The sequence below is a fragment of the Ascidia mentula genome, chromosome 8, assembly GCF_947561715.1.
Source record: "Ascidia mentula chromosome 8, kaAscMent1.1, whole genome shotgun sequence".
In the NCBI taxonomy this organism is placed as follows: Eukaryota; Metazoa; Chordata; class Ascidiacea; order Phlebobranchia; family Ascidiidae; genus Ascidia; species Ascidia mentula.
This window is the reverse complement of record NC_138573.1, coordinates 14,500,452-14,524,175: the sequence shown is the minus strand read 5'-3', so window position 1 is coordinate 14,524,175 and position 23,724 is coordinate 14,500,452. Positions and strand designations below refer to the sequence as shown.

Genomic DNA, 23,724 nt, shown 5'->3' with positions numbered 1-23,724 from the left:
TAAAGTGCGATCATGCGAAGGGTGTGGTCGTAACGTGGATTTTTTAAACTTTATGTTTGTATAGGTTGTGTGTATGTATTATATTTATATACTGCACGCAATACAAAGCATCGCCTTCTTTACATCGCCTCCTTCTAATACAACAATGGCCGAACGACAAACAGAAAACGAAAATAATTCCTACAATGTTACTGCCAAGGTAAGTTTGTTCTTAATATTGAATAGAGACAATTTTGTGTAATAGGTTTTGTACAACTGGTTTGAACTAGCTACAGAAAAATTATACGTGTGTGGGGCGCTAGATGGTTATTGTTTATTAATGTTTAAAGTGTATAACTTGTAAACCCACCAAAGGATTGTTGTTTTATAAAATATACCTCACATACAAGAAGGAATGTCAATCAATCTTGATTCTATTTTTAACGCATTTGATGGGAGTATCGACAGCGGTAAACGGATGTACACAATTGGACTATTTCAAAACTTGCACTTGTAGATTAACAAATGTTAGACGTTTTGTAGGTCATGAGAGAAAAGATGCAATATTCAAGCGAGTTGTTCGCATATAAACATGGTAAAACTGCAAATGTTCCTTGCGTTCTATTTTGAGTTCATTTGTTTCAGATGAAAATTCGGTTTTTGTCGTTTTACATGGGTATTACCAACATAAACGAACGAATTACTCTTCAGCCTTAAATCCAGCTGTAAAAGATGTTCTTATGGGCTAACTGTGCATGTACCTTGAAATACATTGATTAAGTTTATGGCTACTTAGCGTCCAGTGACATCACATTCCGGTGATACAAATGAATTACAAAAATATAACAAGAAACGAATATATAAAAAAAACAATACACAAACAGTTTGGATTTGTCCTTGCATTCAAGTCATAGATAGACAAGTTGGTTTAAAAGAACTTATACCGTATGTATCCCAAAAATTAAACGTGCGACAAAAATGATTAGGATTTCACAAAAAAAGATGAAATGGACACACAAACAAGCAAAAGTGATATATTGATTGCAGGGTGTTGATCATTTTTACCCGGTTATCGTTTGTACGTGGTCAGCCTAAAGATTTTGTAGATCCCGACGTCGAATATTCGGCAACCTCCTTGCTTGGTGTTTTCATTTGCAAAGTTGTATTGTTTGACCATTGTCAACCACCTGATATTCTGACATGTTTATAAGTACTGTCCACTATTGTCAGTATAGGACATGTTCAGTCAGTAATAGTCTCGTACATTGTGCTTGAATACGTAACAAATATTGGCACATACTGTTATCGGTGTGTATCGTTTTGCAACTCCTACCCCAATCAAACTGTAATATAATAATCTAATATCATGCTACTATCGTATGACATCAAACTTTATATCCATGAGAGGCTACAGGAAATTGAATAGAAATGAAAGGTTCGTTGCTATACCATGGAATTCTATATTACCAAGGACACAAAAAGATCGATTAATGTGATGTAGTTTGTTGGTATTTACCTCATCACCCTGTTCTTCTTTCCCGTAAACCAGACAAGGTTCGTATAGTTTTGGATAGTGTGAACCTGATCTTGCCAATAACTGGCTCTACTTTGAATAATTATTGTAACACGGGCCTGACGGCGCTATTGGTTGAACATTGATTGGCTCTAGTGTTTCCACCTTGTTTTTTTCGTAGGTTGCACCTAGTTTGGTGCCCAACGGATGACTGTGATTGTATAGTTCCCATACAATAGTTACCACAAAGTAGAAGTCTTTGCTTGGCCGTTTGGTCAGCAAAGTCGTCTGATAGTCACACCAGCTGCACTGATGAGACCTAAACAGTGGCCATCTGTATGCAGATTACACAATTTATGAAATCTTTGTTCTACCAAATTCGTGTTATTACTAATGACAGGCATTTAATTAGTGGTGGCCTGTTTGGAATCTGGTCAAGGAACCTACGGTGTACATAATAACTGTTGGTCACCGAGTTACTGTGGACGAATACTACAAAGACAGCAAACATTACTTACTAGAACTCGTGACTTGAAAATCAGACAAGAAACAAGGCAACACAAAATCTAGTGGTCAAAGCTTTGGATGCAGAGGCTCTATGTCCGAGCTTAAACAGGGTTTGATAAAAAACAATGCTGATAAAGAGACCAAAAAATAGGGGTCTCTGCAAGTTCAGGTGATGCCAGAAAAACGGGGAACCACGACGAGCATTTAAGCGTCGCATGGCGTTGACAAATGCATCCGTTGAAGGAACCGGTGCAACCATTAAACGCCCGGGTAGCAACGCGACTCCTGAGCAAGTCGTTAGTTTGTTGCGTGGAGCTTGTTGTTGACTTGTTTACTTATACTGGAGTTGGCCCTTTACTCTATGAGTGTGTTGTAGCGACAACAAGCGTTATAGCTGCATATTCACGTGCATGACAACACGCGTGACCCACTTAATAGAATTCAGCGTGGGGTTAGCGCCTGAATGCTGGCCTATCTGGTTGCGGTGTTAGTTAACCAGCTGATCTACCAGATGAGTGCGATTGCGGGATATGATGCGATTTCTTTTCAATTGCCTTCATCCATTCTGCGTCGTACGTTTGTTACAAGCGCGTTTTCTGCGTCTTGTATCTATTCTGCAGTCACTGGAGTGCTTGTAACTGACATACTTCGTTTTGCAATTTTAAAGAATGTAGGTACAAACACGCAGAATCCAAGCGACGAAAATCCGTTTCTCCTGCTCATTTTTAACTTGTAATTGTAATGTACGCTTTAAAATGAGCATAAATGGCGACGGCCCGTTGCCATATTCCGGACTTTGTCGCCATTCATGAACACACAAGTCTACCTTTCTTTTGTCATTTAGAGGGCATGGTGTGGCGTGGCACTCTACCGACATCCACCGGTTCAGTAGTCGCCATTATGCTCATTTTAAAGCCTACACCTGATTCCGGTGGTGCCTGTAGCTGCTCAGCCAGCTGCCGTTCACAAAACGTCTGATTAGCTCCCGAATCGAGACGTTTCCAGCAGCTTCGTACGCGTACAGGTACAATATCGAGGTAAGCAGGAGCTCGTTTCAACAGTTCGGGCCACGAAGAGAGGTACACACGCTCGTGCTCTGTTAAAAGTTTGGTTTTAGTCCTTTTGGAGACTCCTGCAGCGTACAGATGTGTTTCGTTGGCTGCTGCAACTAAAACTAAGTCTGCTATGCGTGTTCTTGCTGTAGGCTACTGATTTGTTTCGTGTCCAAAATTGTCATTGTTATGACATTAATCGCTTATTTGGCCGTACATGCGGTTTTAAGACACTGTAACTTAGGAGCAACTGTAAAACATAAAGGTAAAAAAAACAGTTCATCACGTTTGGATTAGAACAAGAAACTACACTGTAACAAAGCACGTGCGCGGTAGCACATAGTTAATTACGCAAGCGTAAAGCTCGCAAGGCTCAGGGCAACTTGCGTACCGCAGTTGACACATACCGAGTCTTGTCTTTATTTCACAACGTTCTCCCCAGCTATAAATTGTTGCCATAGCTCGGAGGTGGAACACCAAAATTGGAACGTGAAGAACGACGAGGAACAGGTTTTAGTGACAAACGACTCGCGTCGTCAATATGGACAAAAACTATATTCATAGCAGGGTCACAGTTAGGCTCAATGTCGAGCCCACCAATATCACCCGATTCGTCCATATTGGAATTACTTAACAACAAATCACGATTCGACTCGTTCGCAGGTGGACAAGGCAATAAATCACGCACTGACACATTATCCTCTCGCCTGTTAGAGAAACGGATTCTTTTCAACGTAGTTTTCTGTACACAAACAAACGCACATTTAAAACAAAGATTTGGCAAATCAAACATTAATTGAACGGACAAAACACAATTTAAACTACGTCCAATTTAAAGTCACAAAATTCTCTTGCATGCGCACTTGATGTCGCAGCAACCGACAATTACAAGTTAACCTTTGTCGACAATTCAGTCACTTTCAACGCGCATAATTTTACTTCACGAAAAAAGACCCTGAAACTCCAGATGGAAATTATTATACCTTTTATAAGCCGTTTCTATAAAAAAATAAATAAAAAAAGATGAATGTTACTTTTATTAATATTAGTTTCATCCCAGAACCTTCACATTGGTGACGTTCAACACCAAGTCGTGCAACACCAGACAGTTGTGGTACACCAACACCATCACCGTCAACAAGAAGCATCGCCAGTTGACACTGAATCAGATGCTCCTACAACCTCCAAGTCCGGATATCAACAAGGTATCGATTGTTTTATGATTATAATTTAATTTAGTGGCTAGATAATGACTGTAGGATACAGATCCTTAATTGCCGTGTACTTTTTTATATGCGTGCAATTCTCAACCTTTTATTCCAATTTGCAGTTTCACAGCAAACAGATAAATAAAACTAGAATAAACACGATTTAAAACTAAATGCCTACACGGCTCCACCTTATTCAAATAGAATGCAACTTATCACAGCCAAGAAGGCATTAAAATAACGTAGAAATAACTAGATTGCAATGGATACACTAACTCCACATTACAAGCACGCGCACAACCCAAACACAAAATAAGTTTCCGCGCATGAGTGCACCCACAGAAATCATACTCAGTTCTGTCCGTTACATTCCGACCCCTAAATAATGACCACATAATTATTTATCAATAAAACGGCAGAACAAACACTAAACAACACCACACACAAGTCATGCTGCCTCCAGGAGACAAATCTTACGTACATCGCGTTTGAATACAGCACGCGCAGTACGAACACACACTCTGCGAACAGATCCTTCCTTGTCGGGGAAGACCTCTTCAATCATTCCTTTTGGCCAATCACCGCGTGGTGTCTGGTTATCAGCAATTAAAACTAAATCTCCAACAGCAAGGTTTCGCGAAGGATGCATCCACTTCTGACGCACCTGGAGCAAAGGCATATATTCGCGCATCCAGCGCTCCCAAAACCGATCAGCCAACATCTGCGCCATACGCCAGGATCGACGATAACCATCTGCCTTGCAAAAAACTCCAGGAGAGAGGGAAGGATGAAGCGAATTGATCAACAACCCATTTGGTGTGAGAGCCTTTAAATCCTTGGCATCGTCACTAACTGATGTTAGCGGACGATTGTTCAGTATACGTTCTACCTCACTTATTAAGGTCGTTAAGGTATCATCGGTCAAAGAAGTGCTCCCAAGCAAAGCGCACAGAACCCGTCGAACTGACCGGATGATTCTCTCCCATATTCCTCCCTGATGACTGGCCGCTGGTGGGTTAAAATGCCAATTCGTCCCAACTTGCAGCAAACTTGAATGGACATGATGTTGGTTCCATTGACTGATTCTTTCCCGAAGCTCCTGCTCTGCGCCGACAAAATTTGTTCCATTGTCGCTAAACATATCAGTCGGGACACCACGGCGACAAGTGAAACGACGATATGCGTTAATAAACGCCGAGGTATCCAGTAACGGAGACACTTCCAAATGCACTGCCCTTGTGCATAAACACGTAAAAACACAAACGTAGCGTTTAACTTGACTTCTTCCAAGCTTCACAAAGAGAGGCCCCATATAATCTACACCAGTACTTGAAAACGGAGGTTTTCCAATTGTAACTCGCTCCAGAGTCACCTGCCCCAATATCTGCGTCCCGGGTTTGGCGCTCCTTAATTTGCACAAAAGGCATTTCCGCAAAACACTTCTCACCGCGGAATGTCCTTTAATTATCCAGTACTTGAGTCTTAGAGAAGCAAGAACATGTAGCACCCCACAATGTCCTTCTCTAATGTGGCAGTCCATGACTAGCAATTCGGTGACATGGTGCCGATACGGCATGATGATTTGATGCATACGTTCGTGGTCCAAATTCGCTCGTTGCAGTCGTCCTCCAACATACAGTACATCCTTAACGCGACACGGGTTGAGAGGACACAAATTAGATTTGTAATTGGGTGTAGTAGTAGTATGGTGCAAAGCTTCTGCAAAACTCTCATAGTTCAACAAACATCTTACATCCTCCGGAAATGACTTTCGTTGCACAAGTCGAACAATGCTCAGTGTCGCATTTGTTATCTCGTGGGTTGTAAGTCCCTCAACTTCAAATGTTGGTCTTCTATCCTCTCGGCGAGAGAATTTCCAAATTATCCACCGTTTAAAACGCAGCAACCACGCGACCGCCTTCTGTAGCCTTTTGAAACACGAATAGCGAAGCAGCAAAAGATGCAGCACATCGGGAGACGCAATCGTGACATACACACGCCGCTGCCTCTTTATCTCCAAATCGTCCTGGAATAAACCAATTTCCAAATTCGGCCGGCTTGGCCAAAATTTCGCCTCCTTCTGCAAGAACTCCGGTCCTTCAAACCACGTCCGTACATTACTGTATTCCTTCGGCATTACACCACGCGAAGCAATATCCGCCGGGTTATCCTTGGTACCAACGTGATGCCACTGTGAAGGCTTCGACAAGTCATGAATCACAGCAAGACGGTTGGCGACAAATGTCTGAAATCTTGTTGAAGTGTTGTGGATATAGTGCAACACGGTCAACGAATCGGTCCAAAACATCATGTTGTCGATGACGTAATCCAACTCGCGCACCACCATAGCACCGAGCTTCGCTGTAATAACAGCAGCTACCAACTCCAGCCGCGGAACGGTAACGGGCTTTAAGGGAGTGACTCGGCTTTTGCCGCAAACTAATGAAATACTGACATGACCAACCGAGTCAACAAATCGAAGGTAGCACACTGCACCATATCCTAAATTACTAGCATCCCCAAAGCAATGTAATTGTACAGAAGTAAACCCTAAAGGTGGCCTTAAACAACGAGGAATGTGCAGGTGCTCCAACAGAGGCAATTGTCTAAGCCACTCTTCCCAGTGCACTAATGCATCTGAAGGAAGGGGGTCATCCCATCCTAAACTTAAGTTACAAAGACCCTGCAGAAGGCACCGCATGGGCAGAAGAAAAGGCTGCATGAAACCTAAGGGGCCGTACACTTGACTCATCATTGACAAAACCCCTCTACGGGTATATGGCTTGGGTGATATGTTTACTCTAAACCCAAAAGAATCCTTAACTATGTCCCATCGGACACCCAGTGTACGACCAACTAACTGGTGTTCAAAGTCTAAATCAAGGAAGGAAATATTGTGGTTTGAGCCAGGAAGTGACTCAAGAACCTCTGAAGAATTGCTCACAAATTTAGTCAAATGAAAACCCCCCATATCCAATATTGTGGTAACGTCCCTTACCAAGGTAATTGCTTGCTTCGTAGAAGCGACTGACACCAGCCAATCATCCACATAAAAATTGTTTGAAACACTCTTTGCAGCATCTTCACCAACAAGATGGCTGTTATCCGACACGGTCTTTTTCAATGCAAAACTTGCACAGCTGGGAGAACTTGTTGCTCCAAACAGGTGGACCATCATTTGATAATCAACTGGTGGCTTTGTGAAATCACCTGCAGGCCACCAAAGAAACCGCAAAGAGTCACAATCCACAGGCAGGACTCTAACCTGATGAAACATGGCTTTAATATCCGCTATAATTGCCACAGGGTCTTGGCGAAAGCGTAAAAGCACACCAACAAGAGAGTTGGTCAAATCAGGGCCGTGAAACAGATTGTCATTAAGAGATGTTCCTTTGAACGTTGCTGCACAGTCAAATACAATGCGAAACTTCTTCCCAGTGGCATGATGAGGAATATACCACGTTTTATCAGTACGCTTCAGACATTCATCCGGAATCCGACGAGCAAATCCGTTTTCAATGGATTTGGCAATCTTCTTCTTATATTGCTCACAAAGCTTCTCGTCATTCTGTAAGCGACGCATAAGGTTCTTTAGTCTTCTCTCTGCCATATTTCTATTGTACGGCAGCTTTAGGTTATCAGACTTCCAGGGCAGGCTCATTTGGTAATGTCCATCCACCAAAGTGGCCGTGCTTTCCATCACAGCAAGAGCCCGCTTGTCCTCCAATGAGTATGTGGGCTTATGACCTCCCTGATCCATGAAGTCTCGTCCAAATATTTCATCAAGTTGACCACACTGATCACAGCTAGTCTGTACAAAATTTACTGATGCTTGAGGCTCTCCCCTGTTGCGTTCTGTACCAAACAGACACCATCCAAGCGGTGTATGTAATGCATCAGGTTCTCCATGACCTCCACGGATAATCTCTGTATATTCATGAACTTCAGGCAGATCAGCTGCCAGCAATAAATCAACCACACCATCTCGAACCACGGGTAAGTCTAAATGGCTAATATGTGGGTATCTTAAACTGTCTTCGCCAACAGGAATGCTCCCAGCCAAGCTGGGTAATTTTGGAACAACCCTAACATCAGTTAGGTCATAGACGACATCAGCATGTTGTCCCACACCATGAACAGAAAGAGTCGCACAATAACTATCAATCTTATGCGTCCCCGCTATAGTTTCAATAGACAAAGGATTCAACCTGCCACTAAGCCCAAGCTTATCCATTAGACGAGAAGAGCACAGGGTCGTATTCGCACCATTATCCAAAAATGCATATGTAAGTACACATTTATCCGATGTAACAGTACGTACCTTGACGGGCACAACTTTCAATCGCACATTAAATGATCGAGCAGTAGACGTTGAAGCAACAACACCGACCCCATTTACCGTATCTGGGTCAATGGCGGCACTTGAGCTTCGCCGCTTACGTGACTGTCCCAATGCATTGTTAATCTTGCTCCAATGTAGCAGTGTATGATGCGACTTGCTACAACCTTTTACTTGGCATGTCTCCTCAGATGGACATGCATCAATGTAGTGTCCAGCCCCAAGGCACTTAAAACACAGTCTGCAACGACGGGCCAACTGGTATTTCTCCTTGAGGGATCGTCCTATAAATGACTTGCAATCCTTTAAGCTATGTCGTCCACCGCAATCTCGACATTCCACCAACCCTTTACAATGATGTCCATCAGACTCCGTGTTCGCTACAACCGTATTAAACACACTTCGAGATTGTTTACCATACTGGTTCGAACCTTTGTCTTTTGAGTATCCCGCACAAGGTATTTCATCATCGGCGACAGAATGTCTTCACACTTAACTTCCAAGAAATTAAGCAAAGTCTGGAACGTTGGAGATATTCCTTTGAGTCTAAGTTTCGAACACTTTGTAATGAACTGTGCAATATAATCCGGTGGCATTCTCTGAGCCATAGCCTCCAAATTCTGTGGCAAGTCCAGCGTGTAGCGACAACTCCATCTTCCAAACAATTTGTAACTTTCGGCTGCCTGCGCACGAAACATTTGCAAACCTCGAAAGTCATTTTCTCGCAGCTGGTTCCTTCCAATCAGTTTGTCCATATGTGCACGAACCACCAATTCAATTCGTCCATGACGATGGTGTAGTATTTTCAATGCTTCAGAATAGCCCATATCAGATGGCAAACTTTTGCATTCCACAATGTTAGACCTTGCAAGTCCAGTGCAAAATTCACAAAGGTAACTAAGTTTTTCAGAGTTACTTAGGTTCGTTTGATTGATCTGACGATCAAAGTCATTTAGAAATTTGTGATAGTTGTACGGGTCACCATCAAACTTCTCTATGGTCAAGCGTGGCAAATTAAAACTTTGTTTGATCATTTCAGCAAAAAACACCATATCTGAAGTCGGTCTAGTACCTGATACTGCAGGTCCAAGAGGTTGGTTCATAGGGCTTTGATCAAGAGTCCCATATTCCACGTCAGCGTTTCTCCCTTTGCCTGGAATATCAGTATCGGTTGCAGGCAAAATACCAGTTTCCCTCCGAGACGGCGGCAAATCTTTATGCGCCCCGTCCAATTCTAACAGTGGACCCAACGAGTTTGATGCAACAAGTGGTGATTCGTGATCAGCACGAACATTTATAGATGCAGCATTAACATGTGGTCTTCCTAGTAGAAAAGGTGATGTTGGCGAAACATCATGAACCGAAACTTTTCCGCCACGCCGCTCATCGAAAGCCTTAGTCAAGCACGTCAAACGTTTCATTGGCAACCTTTTTGCTGGTGTACCATCTAACGCAATATCAGACAAAGATTCTGATGAAGAGCAACTTTCACTGACATGTTCAGCAGCCAGTGTGGCCTGTGCCACCTCTTCCCTGGCTTTAGCCATTTGCTTTTTCAATTCAAAGCTCTTTATTTTACCTTCAAGTTCTATACGTCGACGCTCAGATTCCATAGTTAAACGACGTTGTTCATCTTCCAACGTTAAACGACGTTGTTCATCTTCCAACGTTAAACGACGTTGTTCAGCTTCAACAAGCAGTTTTTCTTCCTCAATGGCAACTTGTTCCTGAGCATACTTTAGTGCCAGTGATTTTTTATCAACAAGTCTACGTGCACGCGAGCTGTTGGAACGCAAACTTTTTCCAAAGGAACCACAGTTTGTTGAAGCGTTTGATCTCCCTACAGAACCATTTCCCGAGCGCACAACGTTCAGTATTTTAAACAGTTCCTTAGAAACATTGGGCTCCTCGCCTGCTTCATCCATTCCAATCAACTATGCACGTTGCGTATTACGTCACAATGTGAACAGATCACAGACGTAACTCAAAACAATGCAGTTTTGACTTTAGTTTTAAATTCAATGTAGGATACAGATCCTTAATTGCCGTGTACTTTTTTATATGCGTGCAATTCTCAACCTTTTATTCCAATTTGCAGTTTCACAGCAAACAGATAAATAAAACTAGAATAAACACGATTTAAAACTAAATGCCTACACGGCTCCACCTTATTCAAATAGAATGCAACTGATCACAGCCAAGAAGGCATTAAAATAACGTACAAATAACTAGATTGCAATGGATACACTAACTCAACATTACAAGCACGCGCACAACCCAAACACAAAATAAGTTTCCGCGCATGAGTGCACCCACAGAAATCATACTCAGTTCTGTCCGTTACAATGACTATTATGCTGGTTTAGGTTCCAATGCTGGTGAATTTTATGAGGTAGTTCGAAAAATTCCCAACAAACGTTGGAAAGAATTTGCTCGTGTGAAGCTCAACCTTCCCGAAGATGTAATCGACAACATTGAAGTCGATTGTGAGAAAAATATCCAGGAGCAAAAATATCAAATGTTGTTGAGTTGGAAACGCTTCCACGGTCAGCCTGCTTCACTTATAAGCAATTTAAATTCTTTGGTTTTCATTTGACTTAGACACGTGACATGGTAAATGTTGAGGTTGTGGCGTTGCGTCGTAATTAAAATTCCAACATATTTCAAAAGAAAGTGATTTAATACGTATCTCGTATGTAGGTGAAAGTGCCAATCAGTCCGATCTCCCAAAACTTCTTGAAGAGTTTCATACAGGTCACAATGAAGGTATACTAAGGCTTGTATTGTTATGTTTAAAAAAAGCATTCCCTAATCAACTGAAATACGATTTCGACACTTAGTATAGTGGGATGTAATAACTGAATATTCTTAGATGAAATTACGGATGCACATCAACCAACGAACCTGCCTGGAATCGAGAAATTAAACCAGGAAGGTAATATAAATAGCACACACTTTCCACCTTCGTGTAAAAATATGCATATTTTATTGTATGTTTAGATATCAATTTGCCTCGGGGCTAAGACACATGATCAATTTTAAGAACATACTCTTTGTTTTTCATGTTTTTATTGTAATTTGTACCAGATAATCTCCCCAAAAAATTAAAAAAAGTCAAAAATTAAATTACAATTCATTAAAATAATTGTCTGTTTTCAATAAACAGGTCATGTTTTGTCACCCACACATTCAAGCGTAACTGTTATTTCACTGATTTGAAAACCTAAAAAATTGTATCTGTTGACCAGTTTCTTGAGAGTTTCCATGTCCCGCTTTGGCCAAACACAAAGTATTTGGTCCATATTTTACGTGTTTCATGTCGCACACATTCACCTGTTACAGTGCTTTACACTTCTCTGAAGTTTTAAGAACTCTAAACAAAGATTTAAACACTCATAAATTTATTGACGGAGAGTGATTCAAAAATTTCAATTGCAACTCTCTTGTCAACAGGGCCAGGCTATCTGACCCAACTGTTATCTGCAACACAACAAGTATTTGGGTACTATGTGTATGCTTCGCCCTGTTATTATTTAAAGGCCTGAAAACTTATCAGGTTTCATACCATCCTTGACAAATAACACGACTTCATCAAAAGTTGATTTCCTCATTCTAAAAATTTCCATCCATTCATTTATTGCCACATACCGAAACTTTAAATGCCGGCCACAAATCTGTTGACCTGTATCAAGCACAATTTCAAACAAAAACCTAAACAAAATTATTATCATTGCCAACCTGTGTCTCATTCAAAATCTTCGCAGCTGCTTGGTATGACAATCTTCTAACACCGACATGCTCAAAATTTTTTGCAGTTGTTATTGATTTACATCATCTAACAAAGTTACCACAGCCACATCAACAACATATTTAACTACTGCCTTCGATGCTGAATTAGTACACACCCTACGTTAGAACACATTCACACTACAATACAGGATACACAACAGACCAGACACACATAAGTCTGTAGTAAACCCCTTTTTCGTATTTATAAATTTAATTGTGAGTAAGAATACTCACTTTGACTTTTGACATCAATCAAGCTCATATCGTGCGATTCGTGCAAAGCTCGTGATGCCGCTATAACATTCGAAAAACTGATGTTTTGCATTAAAAATGGTGAATGGCACAAACCAAAATTTTTTTAAATTGGTACAAACCAAATTGAAACACCCTATTTTGATGGCCAAAATTTAGCCGTTTGCGACATGGAAACGTAATTGGTAATTGGTTGCAATGGTGCCGAGTCAGAGCTGTAAAAAAACAATTGTGTTGAGCATTATCACATAACAAATTCACACGGGGCAAAATTGCCCCACACCGTCTTTCAAATATTACCTGGAGAATTTGTTAAACTTCACTGCCAATTGCGTGCCGCTCGTGCTAAACTGATATGACCAAGCTTCAAGCAGAATTTGAGATTGAACGAAGATGAAAACAACGATGAGTTTTGACCAAAATTAACTAAAATTACGTGCGTGGGAGGAAGAAACCATGGCTGGAGGTCCCGTTTTGTGTGATTTAAGGACATCTGGTAAATGTTTATCCACCTGTCCCTGTCGTGCCACGGCCACCACTAACTATCACGAATACAAAGCCGTTTTTCCCGCAAACTGCCAGTCCACCCGTTGTGAAGGCGTATCAAAGTCCCCATACGTTTCCATCGAACATACAGCATGGTGTCACTCCGCCACGAAGATTTGTCCCAGAAGAGGACTTCATACAATAATCGTTTTGTCCCAGCCTGTGGTCAGAAAGTTCGATGGAGATCCATTGAACTACTGGTCATTTGTTCGTGCTATCGAGTCCCATGTTCACAGCCGAACGAAGTCCAAAGATTCGCGGCTGGATTGTTTTCTACAACTGATCAGAATCGATAAACCCGCAGAATTTCACGTGCAGTGTTTGCGTTCTGGACCGGAAGGGACGTCTTGTGCTCTAAAGACGTCTCTTGGTTGGTCACTCTTTAGACCGCACGAATGACGTTGACGACGGGACATCAGTCTTTGACATACTCGCATCAAGGAAAGATCGAATTGCATATGACACGATGAAGGCATCGGTAAAGCATCTAGATGGACATTTTGGAATCCCTTTACCTTGAAGACCTGGAATCGCCCGACTGCCAACCAGCCGCGGGAAAGCGCTTGGTCGGTTGGAAAAGACGATTTTTCAACAATGACGTTCTGCGAAAAGTTTATAGACACTATGCAGACATACATATCCAAAAGAAACCCTAAAGAAATTCACGACAACAAGGTCCTGACAAACGTTCCCATCTGGTATCTGCCGCATCACCCAGTGTTTAACCCACACAAGCCTGACAAGCATCGTGTGGTCTGTGATTCTGCTGTCCGAAGCAAATGCGTCTCACAAAACGACTAAAAAGGGACTAAAGGTCCCGATATTGTAAGCTATTTGGTTTCCGTGCTATCCTGCTTTCGCTGTCAGCCAGTTGCCATGGCAGTTGAATGGTCAAGGCAATGTTCCACCACACTGAAGTGGAACCCAAGTTTGCGACCTGACCTACACCGACGCCTCATCGGATGAAAGTGCACCTGTTTGGCGCGACGTCCTGTACAAGTTAAACGACTTCTTCGCCACCTTCTGCCTAAGCAGACTGCAGATGTATTGGGTAAATACTTTGATCCACAGGTTGAATTTACTACGGCGCAATTTTTACGTGGATGACTTCCTCGCATGCTTCAAGGAGGTAAAAACTGCAATTGCAGTTCTCCTTCGTTTGAAGGACCTGCTAACCAAAGGATGATTTAGGTTTCGCGAATCTGAAACCCCCACTGAAATACTAACTGCATCATTTGTACTTTTCTGATAAAAAAAATCCCGACTTGCCCTGTTGAACACGAAGACGATCCCACGACTGGAGCTCACCGCTGCTGTGCTCGCTGCGAGGTTGTATCGCGTCATGAGGAAGGAAGTAGACTTGTCCATTGTGTGTTCGCTTTTCTGGAGTGATGTTGTTCTGCATCAAATGCTACCAAACAGTTTCCAGTTTCTGTTGCCAATCGCCTAGCCGAGATTAGGCGACTTACCGAAATTACCACTTGGAAGCACGTTCATACGAAATGAATCCCGCCGATAATGCCATAAGAAGTCTACCTAACGAAGCCCTAATAAATTCGAGTCTTTGGTTAAAAGACACCATGTTTTCCTGGAGCCCGAAATCAACTGGCCGCCACTACCGCTAAATGCTGCTGTCGTTCCTGAGGAATTTAATCCGATAGTTAATTCCCGATTGAAAAGGACTGACTGCAGTCGTTCCGTGTACAATTTAAACCTTGTTTTTGTTGATCAAGTGCTTCGTGTTTTTGGGCGCTCAAACAAGGCGCCGATTAGTTCTGCAATCATGCTTCAAATTTGAAAGAGTGAGCCACTGTGGGATGGGACACACTTGGACTTTTATGTGCCATGTAAATATATGTTCTATGCCGCGTGATTATTTGCTTTTTTCTTTGACGTTACCACAATATATCGTTGTTACGTCATACAAACCGTTGTCTCTGTGGAACCCTGTTGATCTGTTGTTGTTTGAGTTTAGACTATTTATTTGAATAAGGACCATTTACGTGACAGTTGCGTACTGATGCTTTTTGTGATTGATTTTGAAAAAACCCGACATTTTGTGACCATAGTCCTACAATAATTCAATTAGGAGAATTTGTGTATTTTAATTTTTCTGTGTTTTTGGTCGCTTATTCTACTCATGTTTGTGTATAAACCGCAGCGCATTCGGAGTAAAGTTGATTCGTTCCTTTTGGTCGGAGTGGTTTGCGCATTACGGACCATTGCGGAAATCCCCGCCCGTTGCACTCTCCGTGCTTACAAAAAAATGCGACAAAACAATGTGTTTGCAGACGATCAGAACATGCAAACACTAAAAACATACAAAACGTGCACAATGCGCTTACTCTCTAGCACAATGTGCACATGTTGTATTCTAACCACACACAATGTGCATGCACGTCAGCACAATGGTTACAATTTCGCATACATTGCGAGAAAAATGCTTTGGACCGTTGTTTTTTATTGGATATAAGTGAGAAACAACTATGTCATTGATTTAAGCAAGTGCTGCAATATGAAAAAAATTTTCAGGAGAAAGACTACTACAGGCAGTTGATCAAATCAAAAAACATCAATTGGCAAAACTTGGCCCTGACGTCGTCGCTTACAGTGAAGAACTTCAGAAAGCCAAAATTCCCGATGTTGGACAAACGCTTATCGAGATTGATATTTACAAAGGACTTAATGAAGAAAATGAGCTCCAACCAATAATAAAGAAAACTCACAATGATGTCAGCAAGCATCTTACCTTTCAGGAACTGGTTTCAAGTTTTAAAGAACAAAAAGAAGAAGGCATATTTCTAGCTTTGTTTGGCCCTGCAGGTAGCGGTAAAACGACGCTATCAAAAAAATTGTGCAGGCATTTAACAACAGAAGATTACTTGGTTCTTCATTTTCAGTTAATGCATTTAAACTATGGTGAGAAACAGATTACTCTTCAGGAGCTTTTGCTGGACAACCAGTTTATTGGTGCTTCAAAGGAAACACTGAGTTTGGTGTTTCAGTGGATGATAAAAAACCCAGAAAAGTGTGCTTTCGTGTTTGATGGTTTAGATCAAGCAACGTGGACACTAGAAAACATGGCACCTGTAAATATAAAGTTTGATGCTTCTTTGTCAGTACCACAACTTGTTGCCAACCTTTGCAGCCGCCAATTTTTCCCAGAATCCATGTTGATTTTTACATCTCGATCCCACTCTTTACTCGCGATACCTTTGGGCCTACGACCTAAGCGCACAATTTATGTCAGTGACCTTTCCGGAAAGGATGCAAAGGCATTGTTTTATTGCTATGCGGAAGATAAGGCAGATGAACTGTGGCTGAAATTTGAAACTAAATCTCCACAATTACTTGATTTATGCCGCAACCCAATGCTCTTACAATTTATTGTTTATGCTGGGTTATTTGGTGATGTCAACCATATATCCACCATAACTAATGTATTCGATACTGTTCTTCAACAACTTGGCCACTCCCAGCATGCAAAAGGAAAAAAATTAGATGATCTAAAATTGCCGCTAGGCAAAATGGCATATGAGGGTATGGCTCGTAAAACCGTTTTGTTCACACAAGATGACCTTCGAAAAGTAGGGTTGGAAGATGTAAAAGTACAGGATGTAGTAATCAAAATGGCAAAATTCTCCTGGCTTCCTAACCGAAAAATGTTTGATGGGGCGGATGCTCTCTTCTACTTCATGCACCAGTTACTCCAAGAAGTATTCGGAGCGCACTACATTGCTCTGTTCATGCCAGATGAAGAATTTGATCAAATCGTCGACGATTTGATTGAAAATCCCCATTGGGCCACAACAAGGCGTTTCGTTTGTGGACTTTTGTTTGGACAAAAATCGGGTAGGCGCGGGTATTACAACCAAATATTTACATAAAACCTTATTATATGCAATTTTTATCAAAGCCTCTAGAGAAGGCTACAATGAAACCTGCTTGGGACCCAGTTGCTCCTACAGTACTCTCAGCTGTACAACAAATCGCAGAAACCAAGAAATATGTTAGTACTTCGCTTTTTAATCGTTGCTCATATAATGCAAATGTATTGTGCTTGTTATTAATTTATAAGAAAGTTTTAACAAAGCAGAGGATTAAATATCTGGTTTGCAATTATTTTTGTGTTTAAAGTGTTGGCTTATACTGTATATAGCAAATGCAGATAAAAAAATGTTGACAAGTGTTTAAACTCATGTGCCCCCGAATATGATTTTCAGATTTTGTTTTTTTAGTTTCTTCAAATTTTGCCAAGGTAGAACCAAAAGGATCAAGAAGATTTTTTAAAAACACATTCAAAAAAGGTTTGTTTTATGCTCGTAAACTCTGAAATTTTACACCATGACTTACCTTTGGAGTTAATGCTAAACTCATGCATAATACTTTTATTTCAACCTATTTTCAGGCACACGTGGGGATAAATTTTTGAAACAGCTTTCAAAATTCCTCCGAGAAAAACATGATGGCAGATGGTACTTAAAAGGACAAGCATTACAAGGTTAAAGATTTGCGTCATATCAGTTACATCATTAGGTCGCGGAAAATGAATGTTTTAGTTTTCCATCTTTCCACTATTTTTGTGTGATGAATCACTTTCCATTTCAGATTTTCTTGGAGATTTGCAAGAGATGCAGGAACAATACAGAGACAAAATTGCTTTATCCTGTCCTGAAGAGTTGAATTTGAACAGGGTTCCACTGAAACCGTCAGAATGTTTCGCATTGGCCGATTTTCTTCCTCGGATTCAAAAACGTGATTTGTGGCTAATGTTAAACAGTTGCCAATTGAATGGCAAAACCTTTAACATTATCTCGGACGGAATTTTGAAGATGAATCACAAGGTCAGTTTTTGTTTTTAGTCAAAAATATTTTGTGGTAAACACACATTCAATCCTAATTCCTGTTTTATAGTTGGGAGCTATAGGCCTTAACCTAAACGAGTTCGAAAAAAAAGACGTTGAATCAATTTGTCGGATTCTCGGCAAGGTGAAGAAGTTCTACCTCACTAATTGCGGACTGGATTCCGAATCTATGAGAATTGTGAGGAAAAAGTTGAAAACACTTCAACATCCCGTAAGAATATTGTTTAATTGTAATTTACACAGATACAGTATCAAAATTTTCTTGTGTTTATTTAGCCAAAAGTGCGAGGTTTGAAACAAAGCAGCGACACAACTGCACCGTCTCTTCTTGGTCGTTAGAAATTGCTTGAAGTAACCGAATTTTGTTTAAAGTCATCGCCAACATATTCAAACCGTTAGATTGTCGCCATATTGCCGCCAATCCACGTTTGCATGTAGCCTATAGTGTTTCGTTTTCTCGTCCGCCCATCCGCTCGCCTTTTGTTTTATAATCGCATAACTATCCCCTGCACCGCGCATAACACTGTTGCTTGAAACCTCTAATCCTAACTATAATACTTCTTTTCTTTCGACCATCGTCCTTTATAACCTGTCACATTTTTCGATATGTTGCGTATGTACCTGATAACTGTATATATACTGAGGCTTTCGAGTACTCGATACTGTAAGAATAAATCATTGCTGATTTTAGTTACGTTACTCAGTGAAATGTTCTGTATGCTGTGAGATTGGATAGCAGGCTAACCTATTGTCGGGAAAACCGCAGATATTAACTTGGTAAAAACAGATTATATTTCCGTGCATATTTTTGTTGCGGCTTGTTTGGAGTCGTTATTAGATGAAGGTTCGGTTGCCGCTTTACTAGTATTGGAGTCATTCTGGGTCACATAGCTTAATAATAATATTAATGCAATAAATTGAACGCTTAAAGTTTTCATGACCTTCCCCTGTGATTGCATCCTTTGATTTCAGCGTTTGATTTAGGTAAACGCTTTGTTTTTTGGTTGTAACGGAGTTTGGTGCTGTTTTGAGCTGCTACGGAAGGTGGTTTTTATGAGCAATATTCCCCCATGTAAAGCACGAAACTAAATCATTTCTACGCCTAACGTTATTGGAGCTTTAAAGTCGCAACCGAACAGCTATTTAGATGATATCATAAGTGAGTAAAATCAAATCGTTTCGTACCCATCGGCTATTGATTAACCACGGCCAAGCAGGGTGCCGGCCATTTGTGAGACTAGTGTGTCCCCCACCTTTGAGTGACGTACAGCTCACTGAGTTGCCTATAGAAGCATTGGTTTTATTTACTCGACATCAAGAAATTCTTTAGAGAGGGATGAGTTGCAGAAAGGAAGGTTGTCGAGCAAGATAGACATTATAAAGTTTTGGCGTGATTGTTGCGCGATTTGTTTTGCCACTTTTCAAGGGTATGGGAAAGATAGCGATTTCGAACGTTTTACAGCTATCATTCATAGTTTTTTGGGACCAACAGATCGCACATGTCGGTCATTAGATTTTATACAAAGGTGATAGTTTTCCGTTCGCCGCATTGAAACAGAAGTTTCAAATTTTGTGTGTCCCGCAGAAACAGGTTCGGTTGACGAATTTGCCTTAATCATTCTGTTCCGACAACCAGCGCCCCATTGAACTTTTAAGCGAAATGAAAATCTTGCTATCGAACTATGGAGAATTAAGTGCGTCTTCCAGCGCTTTGCTTAAAAAGCTGCTGTTGGATCGGCATTTTAGTTCAGACGAGTTAGCTGAGAAAACAGACGCCATAATAATGTTTATGCAAAATGTATCCGCGACACCAGTGTAAAATGCCATTCCATTGTCGTCGCCGCCTCCTGTTAATTTTCATTTGTTAACGACAGTTTTGATAAACGTTTGCTGAAACAGAGGATATTAAGACGATTAAAACTCTTCAGAAGCCAGTTTCATGAATGCTTCACAAGCATCAAATGGGCAGGAGAACAACTCCAAGCAACAGAGATTTCCCAGACAGAGAAACTACTTTCGGAGAAACTGCAACCAAAGACCACAGAATGGCCTGCCACTAACTGATTTTCATAATCGATCATGCTTTAATCGGCCAAATGCTTCTGGATTTTATGGTATGCCACAAGCCAAATTGTTCCAATATCATTTTACCTACGGCAATCCGGCCAAATCATGTCAGCCTGGTTGTGCAGCGTATCCAAAAAAACGAAGTAACCCCCCGTTGACAGGGTCCAAATCGTTTTCTCAGCAACAAAACTTTCACCGTACTGGACAAGGTTCATCGATTGCAGTTCCTCGATAATTCCGGAAGTGACGTTAGCATCATTCCACATTGGTTTTCTCTGAGTTTGTCCTGATCTAAATCAGTTACATTATTTGGTGTATCTATAACCACATTTAAGTCGTTCGAAGATGTGTCGAAGCGAAGCTTGAGCTGGACGTATTTGGTTTGCGATATTTAAAAGCCAATTTTGGGGGCAGATTTTCTTACTCACTTTGATATACTTGTTGACATTCAGCCCGATTTGCGTTGTCGAAAGCAAACAAGAGCTTCATCCAACTTTCAATGTCGATGTTCCTCGGAATAGTTTTTCTACGGTCAGGGATTCTACGGGTCAGGGATGAGCCAATAGATGATAACGCTAGCAACCATTGTAATCAACAAACGCTTAATATTATTACAATAGGAAGAAATAAAGTAAAGTGTTTTATAGTAATTCAACTGACCTACATTACAAGGTGTTTTTGTCAATAATCGGTCAACCTTGAGTGTTGACCTACTTGTGCAGTGTTGCACCGCAGTCAAGCATTGCGTCTTTTCACAAATTTAGCAAACACATTTTTGTCAAAACTGATACGGTATACGGGAATGCACAAAAATTTTTACACAGCCTAAATAACAAAAATGACGCAGTTATTTATTGATTCATCTATCTGCTCTCAAACACTATCATACATTTCTATCAGGCATGAACACCCACGTTAGTCTCTCTGATTTGTTTACACAGCTTGCACCAGGCATGCTGCATTCTTTGTTTGAGGTTAGGAAGAACCGACGGTAGTTTCAATGACTTTATTGGATACACACATGCTTAAGTTTTTGTTTATTTTTGTTTCAGGTTTATTAGGCAACACAAAATTCACCAGGAAATATAAACCAATCGAATACAACTTCCGGAATTTCAATGACGCCGAAACTAGCGAGGATTTAGTGTAATTCAGTTTGAAAAAAGACACACCTAATATCGAAGGGTAGTTACACAAATATAATTGTTGTTACACGTTAAAACACGTGTACATTTCGTGTAGCATATTTATTTTTCCCCTCTGGATTGTGTTTTCCGTTTTAAGTTCCATCCTATTTGAATATGACGTTGACATACTATGCAAATTAATTTGGGTATTTTTTATGTACCAACTGCTCAATGAACATTTCAATTTACAGTGCGCTTGGTCCACCTCCTAGGTATGCTACTTGCTTAAAAACACCATGACAGTTTTCGACCGCCTTTATTGTTTCAGCTTCAAGGGTAGGGAAGGCAACTGTTGTTAACGAAGGACTAAAGCTGACCGATATACGGAGAAAAACCATTAGACTGTGATTAAACACCACAGTGCAAAGTTATTATTATAAAGGTTTAAACAAGCGCCCACCTTGATATGATTCACTCGAAAGCGTAATATTTTCACAATTTTGAAACTAAATTATTCAACAAACAAACAGAAACCAAAGCACTTTCGAATTACTTTTAATTGTTTCTTTGCGAGACTATCGTTTGTTTTGATACCTTTCTCTTGCACGTGGTGTTGTGTGGAGGTAGTACTAGAAGGTTTATACGAAAAGATAAAACTTTTTACTACTGGAATTTGGAAAAATCAGGTAAAACAACAGCAATTTATGTTGGTGGTCTGGTAATATTTTAGCTGAAGAGGACGTCATTCGCCGTAGAGCATGGCATAATAGAAACTATACTCGATCTTTGCTCCAAAACAATTCAACCTGGTGGTCTGTCGTTCCACACAAACTAATTGTGCTTATCGAGTCTATTTGATTGGCACTTTTACAGTGTATAGATGGCGCTATCGAAACTTCTATGGCGCAACGCGTGATTAGGGTAATTATTAATCTCTAACGTGTAGAGTGATGTCATGTTGTTCTGCGACGGATGTATCATAGCACGCTATGTATATCTTGCTTGCGGTTTTGCATAATTTGTACAGGTTATTACAATGTTCGGTACGCTGTACAGCAGGCTGTTGGGAATTTTCCACACCCCGAACAACGGTATCGCTTCTGGTAGGTGGAGTAATATTTTCAGGGTAACGAAGAGCTAACCTCAAATTTATGGGAAAACAAATTCATTCACAAAATTATTCGTTACAAGCAATATTTTCACCCCAAAACTTGAAAACCACAAATATACAATGCTGAAGGCATAAATGCATACCACAAGAAGTGTAAAAGGCTCAACAATGAACGAACTTACAGTATTTCATGAAAAATGAAAGAAGGTACCACAACAAACCTATCCATACGTTTAATATATGCGACAATCATTTACGCTTCATCCAACAATCTCAATCACGCCCTCACTATCCTGCTCACCACGGGGTTTATATTTGGCATTTAAATCAGACGAACGACTTCTTGAACGTAGAAATTAAATTTTTGAAACAATCCAATCTTTCACGTTAGACAATCGCTCTTCCAGTGCTTTTGAGTAGAGCAAGGGGTTGATGGCGCTGTTGATTGGAAGCAACAGACAAGCACTCAACACATAAACGTCTCCAGGTATTTTCAATCCTCCTACACTCAAAAACCCCATCATGCAAATAGGCATCCAGCAACAAAAGTCGGTCAAAATCAACCAAGTGATTCTTTTCTGCATCTTGGAGCTGAAATCAATGCTTCTGGATCCTTTCATGCGGTTGCTTCGCTTGTAAATAAGAAAATAAGCAACCACCATGTAGATGAACATGAGGAAGTTGATTGTGATGAGGAATGTGGAATATTCCCAAGCAAACTCGTTGGTTGTTGCAAACAAACGTGGCATACAGACGCTTGTTTCACCATAATATCCAAACTCTCCATTGATAGAGTTACGTGGAAAGGAGTTTTTAATTGTACGTTTTACATCATACCAAGACTTTGGCTCTGATGTGGACATTCTTTGTGCAAGTAACGACATACTTTCTCTTGACACGAAATCTGTTTCATAAAAGTTATTTGGAAACCAAACAGCAGTAACAAAGTACTCGGAAGTTGCGTTGAGCAAAGGAACGATTGCCAACAAAATAGCTAATATCCAACAAGACAATTCAACAATCACAGTTTTAGTAACACTGACATTTCGCATATGGAAAGGTTTAAAGGCAGATACCAGGCGAAATGTGGTCATAGCTGTCATAGTGAAGGCTGATGCTTCTGATGATACGATTGCAAGTGCTCCAAGTCCTGAACACAAGCTACTTGTTCTCCATTCTCTATCAAACAAACAATAATATCCAGAATATCTAGTCGCTTGTATTATGACTGCCAGTAGATAAACACTCATGAGAAGGTCAGACACGCAGAGGTTAAGAATAAAAACGCTTGTATTAATGAAGAAATTCTGATCTTCATTACGATTAATCAAGTCGCGTGTGGTTGTTACAAATACAAACGCATTCCCTC

General features: G+C 40.7%; 1 protein-coding gene across 1 annotated transcript; it reads left to right on the top strand.

Moving 5' to 3' along the window:
• Nucleotides 1-136: 136 nt before the first annotated feature.
• LOC145912037 (NACHT, LRR and PYD domains-containing protein 6-like) lies at nucleotides 137-18,692 on the top strand. The gene is made up of 12 exons (XM_082999463.1): nucleotides 137-199; nucleotides 4,112-4,256; nucleotides 10,965-11,144; nucleotides 11,299-11,364; nucleotides 11,471-11,533; nucleotides 15,718-17,037; nucleotides 17,102-17,194; nucleotides 17,424-17,492; nucleotides 17,594-17,686; nucleotides 17,794-18,029; nucleotides 18,100-18,261; nucleotides 18,327-18,692. Exons 1-12 carry the CDS (start codon nucleotides 146-148, stop codon nucleotides 18,387-18,389), a joined length of 2,544 nt encoding a protein of 847 aa, XP_082855589.1. The 5' UTR covers nucleotides 137-145; the 3' UTR covers nucleotides 18,390-18,692.
• Nucleotides 18,693-23,724: the final 5,032 nt, after the last annotated feature.

Excerpts from the sequence above, each read along its gene's own strand:
- LOC145912037 (XM_082999463.1), top strand. The coding sequence starts at position 146 with ATGGCCGAACGACAAACAGAAAACGAAAATAATTCCTACAATGTTACT. Across the intron at positions 17,687-17,793 it reads AAAAGGACAAGCATTACAAG|ATTTTCTTGGAGATTTGCAA; the intron begins GTTAAAGATTTG and ends TTTCCATTTCAG. Across the intron at positions 18,030-18,099 it reads TTTTGAAGATGAATCACAAG|TTGGGAGCTATAGGCCTTAA; the intron begins GTCAGTTTTTGT and ends CCTGTTTTATAG.